The sequence below is a fragment of the Sinohyriopsis cumingii genome, chromosome 9 (genome assembly GCF_028554795.1).
Source record: "Sinohyriopsis cumingii isolate HCF-2022 chromosome 9, ASM2855479v2, whole genome shotgun sequence".
Lineage (NCBI taxonomy): Eukaryota > Metazoa > Mollusca > Bivalvia > Unionida > Unionidae > Sinohyriopsis > Sinohyriopsis cumingii.
The window spans coordinates 119,466,192-119,482,094 of NC_142969.1; the positions used below are offsets into that span (position 1 = coordinate 119,466,192).

The window sequence follows — 15,903 nt, forward strand, 5'->3', positions numbered from 1 at the left end:
GAAGTGTTACTGGTGCTTTTTCAATTTGTTGTTTTAGTGTGACTGGTACCTTTTTAGTGTTGTTATCTGTTTATAAATCATAAGCTGCAACAATAACAGTAATCAGACTGCAACTAGTAGTTCTAGTATTACCATTATCGTATTTCAACAACACTAGCTGCTACATCTGACTAACGTAGATGGTTCCATATTCCAACCTATTGGGCGAAATAGCTGCCGTTCCTATTGTTATGTTAATTAACTTTACAATATGCAGCACTAACATAAAGTTCATTTTTCGAATGCGTAAGGGAAACTTATTCGGGGTAAAAAAAAAATTGTAAACCAAACTGTATTTATATATTATCCTTGTTGTTCGTCCTAGTAGTTCAAAAATGCTAAAATTATTACTAATTGACATTGTTTATGTGAGAACGTGAGTGACTTATTTGACTAATTTGTATTCTGAACTGTCTGTAACACCCTGGACAGGAGATGCCGATTTGGGTTGCTTGATCAACAGAGAATGTATGTAATGTATACATCACTTAGATTCAAGCTGTTCGCAATTCTGAACTGCCTCTGCCATGATTATCATCATAGTCTGTAGCTTCAGTATGAATGATACTGCACCGGGTGGAACGACCCTGTAAACAAATCTTCCCCTGACTCACTGTCCATGTTGCAACTTCAAGGATGACCTGAGGGGGACTTTGAAGCGTTTTTCGGACCTTCCAGAGATCGATTTTCTTCGTACAGCTCGACGTAGACGATCTTAGTTACAGATAATCTTTTGTAGTCGCTCGAATGATATCTTGGTGACGTGGCCTGCCCAGGTCATCTGTGATTTTATCAGTGTGGAAGCTTGTGATGCCTGCCCATGTGAGAACCTCAGTACCTGAGACTTTGTCCTGAAATCTTATCATCATCAGTTTGCTCAGGAAGCCCATGTAGAAATGGTTCAGATTTTGACACGGTGTCTATACACAGCCCAGGTCTCACATGTATAAAGCAGCAGGGTCGGCAACAAAAAGCAGGTTTATGAACATTTAGTTTTGTTTGTAGAATGGTGTTTGTGTTCTACCATATATATGTGTATTCTTTGCCAAAAGGCACATTTTCTCTGGTAATTCTTTCTTTAGTTTCGTCAAGGATGTGGGAAGCACGTGGCAGTATACTACAGAGCAAGGTGAATCGTCCACTGCCTGGAGGGTTTGGTCATCCTGCATAACTGTAAGCTCTAGGTAAGGCTTTCCTGATGAAGGTTAGTGCATCACATCTATCTTCTTAATATCGATTGTCAAGATCAAACTTAACACAAGCTAATCTCTTGCATGCCAGACTCAGTTTTAGCATTCAGAAACAATCGTCATCAAATAAAAGTTCACGACCAATCACTGCCTGTAACTAATATATAGTCCCTGCAATATTCGAGTTTTCGCATTAATTTGTACTACTTAGATGCACAGTTCTTCAGTAAGTGTTTGCTTCAGAGTCTCCTGTTTCAGTTGAATATAGAATATATTGCTAGGCTGAATCCGAATATTGAGTATGTGGACTATGAGCCTGTGGTTAGTCCAGTATTCGGCTCTTATTATGTCCTTCGACAGTCTTGCATCTTAACCGTATCTTCTCCTGACGATGATGCAGTCAGTGAGGTGCCAATACTTAGTGAAAAGTGCATCCATAACGTTTAAGTTTGGTTTGGCATGTGTACTAGTGGTAAGGAGGCTATGTTCAGTGCATTGTTTAGCAGAAGGGAGTCCATTGTTGTTGTATTTACCAACGCCAACTTTGCCCATGACGCCTGACTATTTCTAGTGATCTACGTCACAACTAGTATTGAAGTCACCAGTGATGATATTTGCCTTGGTCGTTTCTGCGATAACAGAGTCCAGGTCTTCATACAGTTTAGCATTAACCTCATATGGATTAATCTTTTTAAGATAAGCATAAGCGCTGATGATTGCTTGACATCTTATTCTATACCGTCTGAGAGTCATTTGAACGAGTCTGTCATTCACACTCTTTTTGGTTGCTTTGTGACCTTGCTGATTAGCGTAACCTGATAGCAAACCCAACAGCAGATTCTGCGCTCTTCTTACTTCGGCCACTTTAAAAGAACGTACGAGGACCCTATTTCATTTGTTTACTCTTCCTCACATATGCTAGTTTTACTCGGAGCCGCAACCTGTGTGTTGAATCTAGGCGGATTTCTACCAGACTGAGCTGTTTTTCTCTCTGAGATATCTGCAATGTGATTTCCATCAGTCGCGGTATGCTGATCTGGGTTAATCCAATGTGGGTTATGTTTAGAGTACATTTACTTGTCTTTTGCACGTGCTAATGAGGGAAGCATTGTGACCCTAAATAGGGTTGCTCAATCAAACAAGGGGCTTCCGAATTGTGCTGAAGCTTCAGTCCATTGAGACGCGATTCTATGACATGATCATCCTGTGTGAAGGTCTGTAGCTACAACTGCTAATGTATTCACACCGGCTGCTTTGCCGCTTGTCCATCGTCGCAGGGGAATGATGCCACGATTTTTAAGTGAGTGATCGGTGCGCAATACCACCCTCACTCTCTCGTCCAGGTCTTTCTGGACCAATTAACACCATAATAGACTCGACCGCCCTATCCACCAGAAAGGAATTTCCAGAGAGATCTACGTGTAACTGTCTACTGTGGTCAACAGTTGTAGATAGCACCATCTACTGTTACTTACTCAAGTAGGGGTAGTATGACCTGACCTGACCTGGGGTTTCATCAATAACCAAACAAGTAAAGGTATATTATTAGTCGCGATAGGTGTGAGCGTGCATTCGTTTATTTTATTTAGACATGTAAATGAAACATTTGGAAAAGTGAGTAGCAACGCTACTGTTTGGATTTCCAAGGCTTTATGTAAACTAATTTACAACCTTTGATTGCAAGATACATTTATACATGTAAAGGTACATGCTTTCAGTGGATTGAAAACCCATATCTTTAGCTCAAATGTATTTTATTTACCCATTTTAGGTCTTTTTACTGACATTCTATTTGGGACTATTAATCATACAACTAACATAAAAATACATCCGAATGAGGGGAAAAAGTTGATGTATATTGTAACACCGAGATTACCGAAATATCTAACCTTATTTTAAAAGAGGCAATGCAAAAACAATTATTTACAAAAACAATTATTACCGTTTACTTCAACCTGTCACCTAAGTAAGAGCAGGTGGGTTCTGAGTGTGAGGGCGAACTCACCCCTTCTGTAATTTTTTTTAATTTACCTTGTTACACAATCGGTAATAGAGAACTTCATGCGCATATCATACGGGAATGGGTGATCTTCGAAGCTCTTGGAGTGTTTTAATCCTTGTGTTATATGATATATGTTATATGATATCCGTGCTACTGCAGTTGCAGCTGTTATTACTACTTCTACTACAAATACATCCACTATCGAAAATCGATGTTTCATGTGGATAATCTAATATAAACATCATCACAAGCATGATGAAGTTACCATCTACACGGTGGGGAGGGATTGTTCGATAGATACATAAATATTAGGTAAATAACCAATAATAATTTAATGGCAAAAAATAATATTTTTTACTGGATGGTTGCGTGCTATTTCAACTGTCATTGATCTTCACCATTGCATTGATTTGCGTAATTTTTGGTGTGTGTTCCGTAAACAAAATGAAAGTTTCTCTAACCGGGCCAGAGTTTATATGTTTCTTAATTTGATAACAATGACCCACCGAATTTTTACTTTAATTTTCAAATGACTATTATTTCTGACATATATTCCACGAAGAATACACTTGGTAACGTGAATTGTTAACTATCACATTTCTAACACGTGTGATAGATAAAGAAATATGTGTATACTATCTATTCTACAGTTATAAAAGGAAAATTTTAACTTGTTGATTTATTTTAATATGCAGTATTGCCTGGTTTAGCTGATAATCAATCTTATTCTGAATTTTCTCCGATGACATTTGACGAACTGTTCATTTTTGTGTTTACAAGACTCCCATCCTTAAACCAAATTGCTGGTAACTCGCTAAAACAAGGAGCTCATTCTCACAAGAGGGTTTTTTCATTTTAATTTAATTGTTCATTAATTACATATACCATATTACCTAGTGCTGCTGATATTCCCTCGTATTCCAAATTTCCTCCGATGACATTCGACGAACGGTTCATTTTGGCGCTTACAAGACTCCCATCCTTAAACCAAAGCGTAGGTAGCTCGCTATTAGAAGTAGTCAGTCCACATTGAAGAGTATTACTACGCTGTGCAGAGGAAAACGTTCTTGGCTCTGGAGTTTTATCTGGGATAGCTTCTTGAAGTTTTTCTAAAGAAACACGTTAAAACTACTCTTATCGTCAATTTCTACGGTGATTTTTAATTTGTACAGTTGATTATTAATTTGCACAATAATTAAATTAGGTGGGGACATAATTAATGTCAAGAGAAGCTCATCTAGAATATAATGTCTTTTTAATAGCCATGTAACAAGATAATGTTTATATTTCTGATGGAATGAATATATGTATGCATGTCCTCCAAAACAGAAATATTACTCTATTTGTTACATATTACTCATGACTCCATTTCTCCAAGGGGGGTAATAAATATTTTATTTAGCAAAGGTTGTGTATCCTTAAGAAAGACACTTTAATCAAATTACCTCGGCACGAAACCAAATACAGATAATCCTCAGTTTCCAAAATTTATAGTCACGCTGGAACTACAATTACTCTAAAGGAAATCCCGCCTATGAACCAGAATCTCTTCAATAAAAATTAATCCTAATAAAACCTGTATTTTTAATGAAATATAGTCAACAATTAAATATATGCAAATGTTGTTTTCGTTTCATAAATTTATGTTAAAAAATCGAGTAAATAGTACTTTGATTGTGATGTGATTTTCATATTTAACAATTACAATGAGCTCCACTTATTTAAAAGAAGCCTTGGGATACATGTAAGTTTCAAGTCTTGACGTTTACCTGAACTTAATGAAGGTTTCTCACAGATGAAATTTAAAGCTCTCGTGCAGCTGGTTTCTTGTGTTTCTTGCTCATCGAAATAGCGACATCCCGGTGATTCCATCCAGAACTTTGTACCTTTCAAAAGTATGAAATCTTACAAAGGATACAAAATATTTGCTTAACAAATGAATCGATAAAACTAGTAATATCTTATATCTAATCAGTACGACGAATGAAATATTAATGATGGACATGGAATATTTGTAATATTCATATAAATTACTAACCATCAGCTCTTCAAAGAAATATATTTATCTGTATTTGATTGGCAGGTGTTAATTGTCATCTTGAAACATATTTGATTTACTTTGAAATAAGTGTATATGTGTGTGCGTGTGTGTGTGTGTGAATTTATGAAGCAAATGCACCGCTGCACCCTTTTGGTACACACATAGTTACAAGAGTGACACACTGATGAAAAAGCGTAACTGAATGAACGATCTGGATATTATTACAATCGAAACGAAATTTTTACACGATACTGAAGACGAGTGGCCTGTCATAATGAATTACGCCTCTTGCTATTCGGAGGATTGAGAATTCGTTTGATTAGGTGTTATCTTTTTTGGGCGTTTTGGAAACATATTAGGAACAGCTAAGCCTACAAGCTTCGACCCAGATGTGCCCAAGTATAATACGCAGATCGGGTTCTGCGCTTGCGTGTTTACTGATACATCATAGTGTTGTAATATAATCGACATATGTAGGTTATGCTAAAGTGGAAACGGTAATACTTACCATAAAAACCTAAATAAATTAAAGAAAGATATATGTGACGAATGAAATTTTATACCTCTAAAAAAGTTCCCAGTCCTATGTACAGCCAGCAATACAAAATCACGATAGAATTTCGTTTCTCCTTTGAATACTGTAGCATTTAAAGAATTACAGACTGCATTTGCACCTTCTAGGTTCATCTTTGTCTCCATGACCTTGTAGCAACGGTCCAAAAGCACATGTCCATACCATCCTTGCTCACAGGAAGAGGCTGGGGACGAAAGCAAATGAATGTTAATTAGTCCCAAAATTTCTTACAAAAAGTAAATTAAAAAGGAATCTCATATTTTACTGTTGAACCATGGAAGTCAACTCTCAAGTCACAAAGATAGACTTTTACCATTTAAAAAAACATACTTGAGAAATGAATGGATGACATCTATTTCATTAAAAAAAAACGATAACGGGATAGTTTATAAGTCATAAAAATATTTAAACTGAAAATACTTGGTCTTTATTTAAACCATAGCGGTATCAGTAACGACTGTCATAATCATTCTTCATATGTGCTTACGTTTACCATTCCAGAGTCCGTACTAAGTCTGAAAAGTCTGCAAAAGGTATGGACAGACGACTGATTTTTACCAGGCATGGAAACAGTATGGAAACTATCCACTATAATTAGGCTTATTAAGAATGACTAGTGAAATATTTCTTGTATTAAGTTGATTCTGTAATTTAACGTAAGTAGTACAAGAATAAGATATCACTGAATTTTTATTTATTTATTTGCATATAAGAGAGTTCCTACCATAAACAGGGACTTCGATCTGATACGAGAAGCATACTGAAGGTAGTCTAATCTGACAGCTAGCCAGTTTCATAATCCTTTGGATTGCGGCATGACGTAATGGAACTTTTTGACTGCTAGGCTGCAAAGCTTCTGAAAGATCTGTGTCATCTAAATGATCCTTATCAGGTTCCAGCTGATCAGGGGCCACTGCGTCTTGACGTTCCTGTTTTCTGAATTGGTTCTCCAATTGCGCTTCTTCAGACAAATCCAAAGAATCTTGATCCAAAGCATCATCAGAATCCACTCCGGCTTCTTTAAGTGTATCGTCGTCGAAATTACCATCTAGATCACCACGGATGTCTCTATATGACTTGGAATCCCTATCAGTACCATTCTTTATAATATCCTCTTCTTCGCTATCTAATTTATCTGTGTATTTCGTATTTTTATTGGCCGAAATTTCTGTTTTGTTTTCTCTGTCTTTCTTTTCCACATCAGATATAGATTTTAAAGGTACTTCAGCTTCCTTAATGTTTTCATTCGAGTCTTCGATATCAAGAACTTTATCTGTAATTATTTCATTCCTTTGTTCTTTAGAGTTAGCTTTTTCTTCGACAGCAGCATCGGAACCTTCATTTCCTTTATCATTTTTAACGCCAACCTTGCTTATCATGTCATCTTTGGCAAGGTCTCTTATATCATTCAACTTATCATCTTCATTATCTGGGGTGTCTTTGATTTTATCTAGAACAATCTTCCCATTTTCCTTCATTTTCTCTTCTACCTCTACGTTGCCATTTAATGTTTCTACCAGTCCTTTCACACTGTTCGTTTTATTTTCCGCAGAATCAAAACCATTATCTCGAACAATGCTCCCTTCTTTGTCTAAGTTATCCGTGTTCTTCTTGATATCATCGTCAACTCCTTCTACAGCCTCATTTCCTTTATTTTTTATTTCATCACCAGATTCCTCCGAGTTTGCAACAAAAGCTTCAGTAATAGATTTTCGAAATTCTATTTGCTGTGGACTTGTTGTCGTCGAAACTGTCGATGTTTTTTTATAATCATCATCCTTGAAGTTGTCATTCAGTGTTTTTAAGGTTTCGTTTGGTTTGTTTATTATGTTAAGTACAACATCTTGGATAGAATCGACGGCCTTGGTGACAGCACCAAAAATATCAGAATTAACATTTTCATTAGAATCTTCACTTGAAGCCTGATCGTCAGTTTTGTCATCCAGTATCACTTTCTCAGTATTAGCTTGATGGTCTCTCGTGTATGGTAAAGTGGTAGCTAAATGCACTTTCGTGAATGTTGTCATTGGATCAGTAGTTGTTGGGGTACTTATAAATTCAGTATGTTTTCCGTGAATGCTAGTATTTGATTGCTTATTTTTGTCAACATCATCCTTACCAGCGGATTTGTCATAATCTTGCTGCTGATGCAACGTGTCATTTCTTATCTGAGTTACTGACAACACATTAGTAGAGGAACTATCATTATGTTTTGATTTGAAATTCGAGGACAATGTGTCATTCATTCGATCTATAGTGAAACTAGTATTCCCGTCTGTTGAATTCCCTGTTCGTGCCATACCTAGATTTTTTGTATCTTTATCAGATGATGCTTTGTCCGAATTAGCTTTAGTATCGGATGGTAGTGCGGGTTCTTGTGGGTTACGATTTACACCTGAGCTTGGCGTACTAATATATGTCGTGGGTAGTTTCGAATTGGTAGGTTTATAAAGTGTTGATTTAGTGACGGTTGCAACTGTTGAAGATTGCTTCGGCGTACCATGATCATCTGATTTGCCACTGAGTGGATTTATAGTTCTCGGTTTCTCCAAAGGACTGGTGCTATATGGGACTGTTGTCGATGAAACGACTGATATAACTCGCACCTCTTTCCTGTCTAAATCTATGCCGGTTGTTCCAGAGTCTGAATGTCTACCTAATGCAACTTTTCTGTCAGTAGGCATCGGTGACGGATGGGAGTGAGACACACTATTATCATCTGGAGTATCTATATTAGTACCGGAAGAAAGAACATCAGACAATTTATCAAGAATGCTGCCTGTGTCTATATGTACCGGTTCACGCCGATTGAGGTCCTCTGGCAATTGCGAAAACTCTTTTGCTTTGTCCATCATATCACTTATTAACGATCCAGTAATTTTATCAGCGGACATATCTGATTCACTGTCTGAAGGTGTAGTGGTCAAGGTTCTGAGGACCTTTTGAAACATGTTTTGTGGCAAGAATCCTACTCCTCTAGAAATGCCGCCATGCTGAGTGTTTTGTACACTTGATCCGCTCCCAGGCAAGATCTTCTGAGCACTTTGCAACCCTCCAAGACCACTAGTTTCCAACTGGCGGCGGAAATTCTCCACTTGTGAGGGACTGGCTTCAAGGTTTGACAAAAGCGACTCCACTGTTCCGGTACTTTCATGATCTGGAGATGGGGGATTTGCATAATTATCCCCTTCTTCGTCCGGTGTCCGGCGTTTTCTTTTTCGCGTATCCTTTGATTTAGACGTCTGTTCGTTTAAGGCCAACATGCCGCATACCTTTGATGTATCGTCGGGAATAATGGTCCCCCAGTGCCATGGTCGTTTGGAACTTGATATGTCGGTAATGCTAGAAAACGAAAGCCAAATCTAATACGGTATGAACGTCAATTTACACATGTTAAGTATTAAGATTATGCATTGTATACTATTAATACTAATAATACTAATACTAATAATAATAATAATAATAATAATAATAATAATAATAATAATTGTTTATTTCAGTGACAGATGCCACTGGTGCAGACTACAAAGCATATTTACAAGAAATAAATATACATTTACGAGATGATTGTCTTTTGAAACACCTTCTTATGAAAAGTGAGTCTGACCTTTGTACCACTTCATTATTATAGAACCAAAATAAAGATTTATCTAGTGTTTCGAACAAGTTTCAGAACTGCGATTTTTACCGATGCATATGTATGAACCACACGTCGATCAATTTATGAAAGCTGTTGGCGATGACATATCAAAATAAATTTTAAAAATGTAGTCATTTTACGAACTACTGAAGAAATATTTTATTCACTTATTTGACACTGACAATCAAAGACTATCTTCTGCCCTAATATTTGGAAACTTAATGTCTGCTCCTTATATCACCAGAATTCATCAAAAAGAAGTGAAAACTAACTATATCACAGAGGGGACCTTCCCAACATTAATAACTTAAAAGTTACACTATTTTGTAAACAAGAGCAATTTGAATTGTTGTTTTAAAACATGCCGACTATAAATAAATCTTATCATATCTTATTTTATTTGGTTTTAAAGCAGTGAACAAAATAAATGAACCTATAACGAATATAAAAGCAAATTATACCTGTTTAAAGGCTTAACTATAAATGGAGCCAAACTATCCCAAACAAGGTGCTGCCTTTCCTCGTGTAGACCCGTCCACATGCTGGTGACACCTAATTTGAAGCAAAATGACAAGAACTTGTATATGATTTTTTTTAAAATATCTTTTTCAAAATGTAATTGCTATCAAAAATTTAAAAATAAATCAAGGAAGAACTATTCGTCTGTTTCTTTTCAATCTAGTTAAGTTAATAATGTTATGGAACTTCTCTGCTGCTTAATTTCCTGATTTTAAAATAACATATTCTTGTCAGCATATAAATAAATTCATTTAAACGACATTATATGCATGCACTATAAAGCAACCAAACACCTATCAGTGTTGAATTATATCCGCTCAAGTCTTACGCCCGTAACATTTTATTTACATATGTGACCCATTTAAAGACTAAGAATTCATTTTAGACAACGTATTTCTTGTTGTGATTCTGTTTAAGATATCAAATGTTTCAAACAACAGCATTTCTTACATGCATCTGAAGTCTTAGTATGTATTCATAACCCAATGGTACTTACCTTTGCGATCAAGATATTCCAAAAGGTCCTCGTTACGAATTTTGACAGGGGTCTCTACTTTCAGAAGAAAACCGTTATCTTGCCTACATGTATCTTGTGCCGAAATCCAGTCCAGTGAATTATGATTAATCTTTAAGCAGATTGGTAGCTCAATCTGGTCAGAAATTGAAATGGATCCCTCAGTCCACCCATCTCGACAAAGTCCCCTCAGTCTAAACTGGACACTGTCTGTTGGTAGTGGGCGTCCAGATAAAGCTGGTATGGCATTCCCATCAAATGGGGTCCCTGAAGTATTTTGGGGACTACTCTGGCTCGTTACATGCAGGAAAACTGTTTAAAGAAAGTCACATATTTATAATATATGTATCTCAGTTCATCTGTCAGAATGCACGTATGTATGTATGTATGTACGTGTGTGTGTGCGTGCGTGCGTGCGAGCGTGCGTGCATGAATTTATGTATATATGTATGTTTGTGTGTGTATGGATAGATGGATTGATGGGTGGATGGATGTATTGATATTATATTTATTATGCCTCATGTAAATTTCTGTAATTTTTATTGGTTCACACAAACTAGGCAATCCTCACTATTGACCTCATTTAGATACAGTAGACAGATCAGTCGGTTACAAAGCATCCTTGTCAATTGCAGCAAATAACGTAAACTAAATTACATGCGTCGTCAAGATATGTATACGATTGATTTAGTATTTAACTCTATACAGGCTTTTAACAGTCACTAGAACGTTTCTATGTTTACCGTTGTTAGATCTTATGAAAATGCAGACTGTTATTAATAGAACCAAATGTCAAAAGTGTACTCCCTGAGTAACCTGATGTTTGTCAAAAGTGTATTCCCTGAGTAACCTGGTATCAAATGTCAAAAGTATACTCTCTGAGTAATCCGGTGTTTAATGTCAAAAGTGTATTCTCTGAGTAACCCGGTGTTTCGTGTCAAAAGTGTACTCCCAAGGTAACCTGGTGTTTAATGTCCAACGTGTACATTATGAGTAACCAGCTGTTAAATGTCAAAAGTGTACTCTCTGAGTTATCCAGTATTTAAAGTCAAAATTGTACTCTGAGTAACCCACTGTTAAATGTCAAAAGTGTGCTCTCTGAGTAACCTGGTGTTTAATGTCAAAAGTGTACTCCCTGAGTAACCTAGTGTTTAATGTCAAAAGTGTACTCTCTGAATAATCCAGTATTTAAAGTCAAAAGTGTACTCTGAGTAATCTGCTGTTAAATATCAAAAGTGTACTCTTTGAGTAACACGGTGTTTAATTCAAAAGTTTACTCCCTGAGTAACCTAGTGTTTAATGTCAAAAGTGTACTCTATGAGGAATCCAGTATTAAAGTCAAAAGTGTACTCTGAGTAACCCGCTGTTAAATGTCCAAAGTGTGGTCTCTGAGTAACCTGGTGTTTCATCCGAGTACTAATTGTTATCTGCAGATGAAAACGTTATTTTCAATAAGCGGAAAAGAAAGGGAGAACATGTGTTTAATGGCCAAGTTTAAATATTATTGATAAATTGGATTGAATAATAACATGCAGTTATAATGCAACATTGCTACTGTTCATAAAAGTAATACGAATGTTCAACATGCCAATTTCCTATAATAAAAAACTCAACATTAGCGACCTCTAACCCATCATAGGAATATTATATCATGTCATGTACAGCACAAAGTGAGATATCAAAATTATTTATTTGATAGTGACTATTTGGTTTGATAAATTAAATTTACATTGCTTAGAGGACATTATTGATATTGTCAGACCTCAAAAAATCATTGTTGAAAACGTGTTTTCATAATGGCCTGTTCATAACTATAATAATGTACATATGTTTGATTTCAAGTAGTAATGTTTATACGAGAGCGAGCAAGGTAGTATGCATTCCAAAACATTTTATCTTAAACTAAGAATCTGGGCACATTAGGAACCGAATATAATGTACTCTGAAATGGCCTAATGTACAGTATGTCAAATGCGACGAACAAGTTTTCTTTGCAAATTGTGAAACAGGAAACGCAAAAGGTACAAACAAAAGTCGTGACGAACAGCACAATTTGTACATACTAAATAAATACAGTACAAGCAGAGCAACAAACGCTGACACTGTCAATAAAAGTTAATTGTCTGCTTGACAAAAAAAGTTTCCGGGAAATAGGAAATGAAAGCCTTTGTTCCCATGTGTCGAGTTACAAAGGCGTCATCTTGCGTGACATACAACAAAGACCACCCTTAGTTGCTCCTGTTTTAACGAATTGCGTGAAGCTACCTCCTCTTGGAGATTCAAATCAACATCGCGCTTGATCCTAACAATATGTCCATTTCATGCTGGTCAACATGAAACACTGCCAAATTTAAATTACATTATTCTAAAATAAAAACACATAACCTAAAAGCACTGTCAAAATTAAACTTGTACAACATTGTTACTTTTGACCTCTGAAATTAAATAAAGCAATCTCATCAAGACTCATCCTGTAAAGTTCTGAGCAAGAAATTAACTAACGATTCATTGCAAACTTTGAACGGTTTCTAACAAGGGAATTTCAATGTTATTTGTTTCCAAAAACTGGCCACATCGCGAACATAGTAGTAGAAGTAGTAGTATTTACACAGATGGGACACATGAATCATCAATATTTCATAGTATTAAAGATTCAGTCAATTTATTTAAAAAAATATTTTGGACGAAATACAATGCAATTAAATATAATAAAATCGAAAACATAATGGAGTTCGGACCCTTCATAAAAAAATATGAATGTAGATGAAATAAAAGATACTAACAATACATGAACTATTTACGAAACTGCTTTTTCTAATCTGATCCTGATTTATATTCTCTCTCTCTCTCTCTCTCTCTCTCTCTCTCTCTCTGAATAAGTAATACTTACAAGAACTAAAAACTGTTGTCCAAAAAGAAACATAAAGACTTCTATACATTATTGCTGTCCGTCATAAGATGTGTCATGGCCTGGAAAATAGGAAATAGACGTTAATTTATAAACCAAAGTGTTCAGCTTTGTTTCTTTCAATAAATTGTGAGACTATAATACATTGTTTTCTATGTCATGTATGTATGTTTCCTGATAAATATTATTATATTGGAGAAATTGATTCATTTATTTCTCTTCAGCTATTATTGTAGAGCGTACGCTGTAAATAATTGAACATAATATATAGTACTTGCATATTGTTTGGATGGATGAAAGATATTGCATACTGTTTGATACTAATATTTTATTTCAATGTTATTACAAAAAATAAACGAAAAAATTAGCATAAGAGTGTAAATTATTTCATGTAACTGCCGTCATAATGATCATTTAAAAAAAAAAAAAAAAACATTTATCTGCAAAACAAACTTTTGGGTTTTAACATCTAATAAATGTCCCATCAATAAAATGAGTTAATTCTAATCTGCACTGACGGATGTGTTATGGTATTTATCTGAACCCCAAATACTTGGGTGACTTATGTGCTTTACATTACTTCTGTATGTCACCTTTAATAAGTTTTATGCTTAGTTTAGCACGTCATATGAAGTTTATCCAACAGTCCAACATATTTATTTTCAAAAGAGTGTTTCATTTCCCATTGCATAACGAGAACTCTGTAACTGTTTTTAAAATATCACATTTGTTTGACATTCACGTTTGACACCCATTAGACAGACTGCTTTGTTATGTCAGGCACATAACGGCACACGTGTTACAGCTTACATTTAATTCTTTGTTTATGATTATTCTTGTATAAAAAGACAAGAACATCACTATTAAGATGTACAGACAGCCATATAGACACAGACAGGCACATAGACACAGACAGAGAGTCAGAGAATGATAGAGATATTTGCAGAAAAATAAATGTTTTTTGTAATACATTAAATGAAGCTGTTTCTTATGGGCAGCCATTTTTCACCTTGAATTCCAAAATTATGGTTACTTATGAAGAGATTTTTCATTAAAATGTTCATCATCGTCCGTTTATATTTTCTGAAACCTTACTGGCTATAGGTGTTTGAGTAATAGTAGCTTCTTTATTTCTTTTTGGTCTTTTTGTATATCTTGGGGCTCATTCATATAAACGTGACAAAGATTGTCAAATTTTATCTCTGCAGTGGTCACAACCTTTCATGGTACCATTAGGAGAATGTTGAACATGGAGCAGACATGGAGTGGACATTAAGGTAACAACGCTACTAACGAATGCTTAACATTTCTATTCACGGCCAATTTCGGCTCCATTTTATGACTTGTGTTGATCATCATGTAAACATTCTGACCGGTCAACACCCGATGTAAGAAATAAGTTCAAGGAGACTGAATGCCTGCACGACTGACTCATTCAAATGTAGTCAGCATGGCTATTTACCTTTAAATTCTCCCCAATCCTCAAAAATGTAAACCAACATATTTGCAACACGCAGCGACAGGCAGATATATTGATACATGTAGATCTAGACAGCTGGAATAATGGAGGGATCGATAGATGGATATATGTTTTTTGCAGCCTATGTGAAAACTTGAAGAATGATATAAATAAAATATATAAATAGTAAACTTAACCATTTTTGTTTACTCGATGAGTATTCGATCCTTTCCGCAAAGGTCAAGCCCAACAATTAGAGCTTAGACTAAATCTGTTGAAACTCGAGTTTCATTCCAACATTCTCGGTTCCAAAATGGGTGACATCACGTAGTTGCTTCAACAAAAACATCTAGTTAAATTGTAGTAGATAAAGTCCCGGATAAACATTATGCAGATAATCGTCGGCCATATTTTTTACTTAGTTGACTAGTTTGTGGAGAGTGATCTTAATAAACAACATGGCTACGTCTGCCTCATGTTCGTTACCCCGCAACTTATAATTAGTAAGTACCAATTATTTTGATGCAGCTACATATAGTGAATATATGCCCTTAACTTTCTCACCAATACATGAATTCAAGAACAATATTAATTGTAGCATATGCTGGGTTTTTCATACAAAACCCCATCAGTGAACCATTCTATTTCAAGCTGAAGATTCATTTAAACTTATGCGAAATGTAGGTTCTCTATTTGGGCGTTTTATTAATAATTTCATTACGTAATGCATATACGTCATGACCAGAAGAGTATTCGGAGGAATTTGTAGGTAATAAGGTGTTGGTTCCAATGCCTTTGCAAAATGCAATTAGAAAACCTTTAATGAATATTTCTGAATCAGGGCAGAATAGTGCTTATATACAACTTCTACAGGAGTGCGATTGGCCTCTTTGTGCAAGAAACTTTACGTTTCTTACATAGTTTTACAGACATTGTAAATGAATTGGGAGATAACAGCAAAATTTAGAGATTCTAATGTGATGGACAACTAGATAATATGTCAATACTGAATGTGAA

General features: G+C 35.6%; 1 protein-coding gene across 2 annotated transcripts in view; it reads right to left on the reverse strand.

Moving 5' to 3' along the window:
* The window catches only part of LOC149792581 (uncharacterized), a 70,942-nt gene that overhangs the window by 24,195 nt on the left and 30,844 nt on the right, over positions 1-15,903 (reverse strand). For both annotated transcript variants that reach the window (XM_089971203.1, XM_089971202.1), the window contains 7 exons: positions 13,410-13,489; positions 10,502-10,831; positions 9,948-10,038; positions 6,571-9,188; positions 5,836-6,030; positions 5,001-5,117; positions 4,125-4,340 (listed from right to left, as the gene is read on the reverse strand). In XM_089971203.1, the coding sequence (XP_089827329.1) occupies positions 4,125-4,340; positions 5,001-5,117; positions 5,836-6,030; positions 6,571-9,188; positions 9,948-10,038; positions 10,502-10,831; positions 13,410-13,458 (3,616 nt within the window). In that variant the 5' untranslated portion in view covers positions 13,459-13,489. The remainder of the gene's footprint in view (positions 1-4,124; positions 4,341-5,000; positions 5,118-5,835; positions 6,031-6,570; positions 9,189-9,947; positions 10,039-10,501; positions 10,832-13,409; positions 13,490-15,903) is intronic.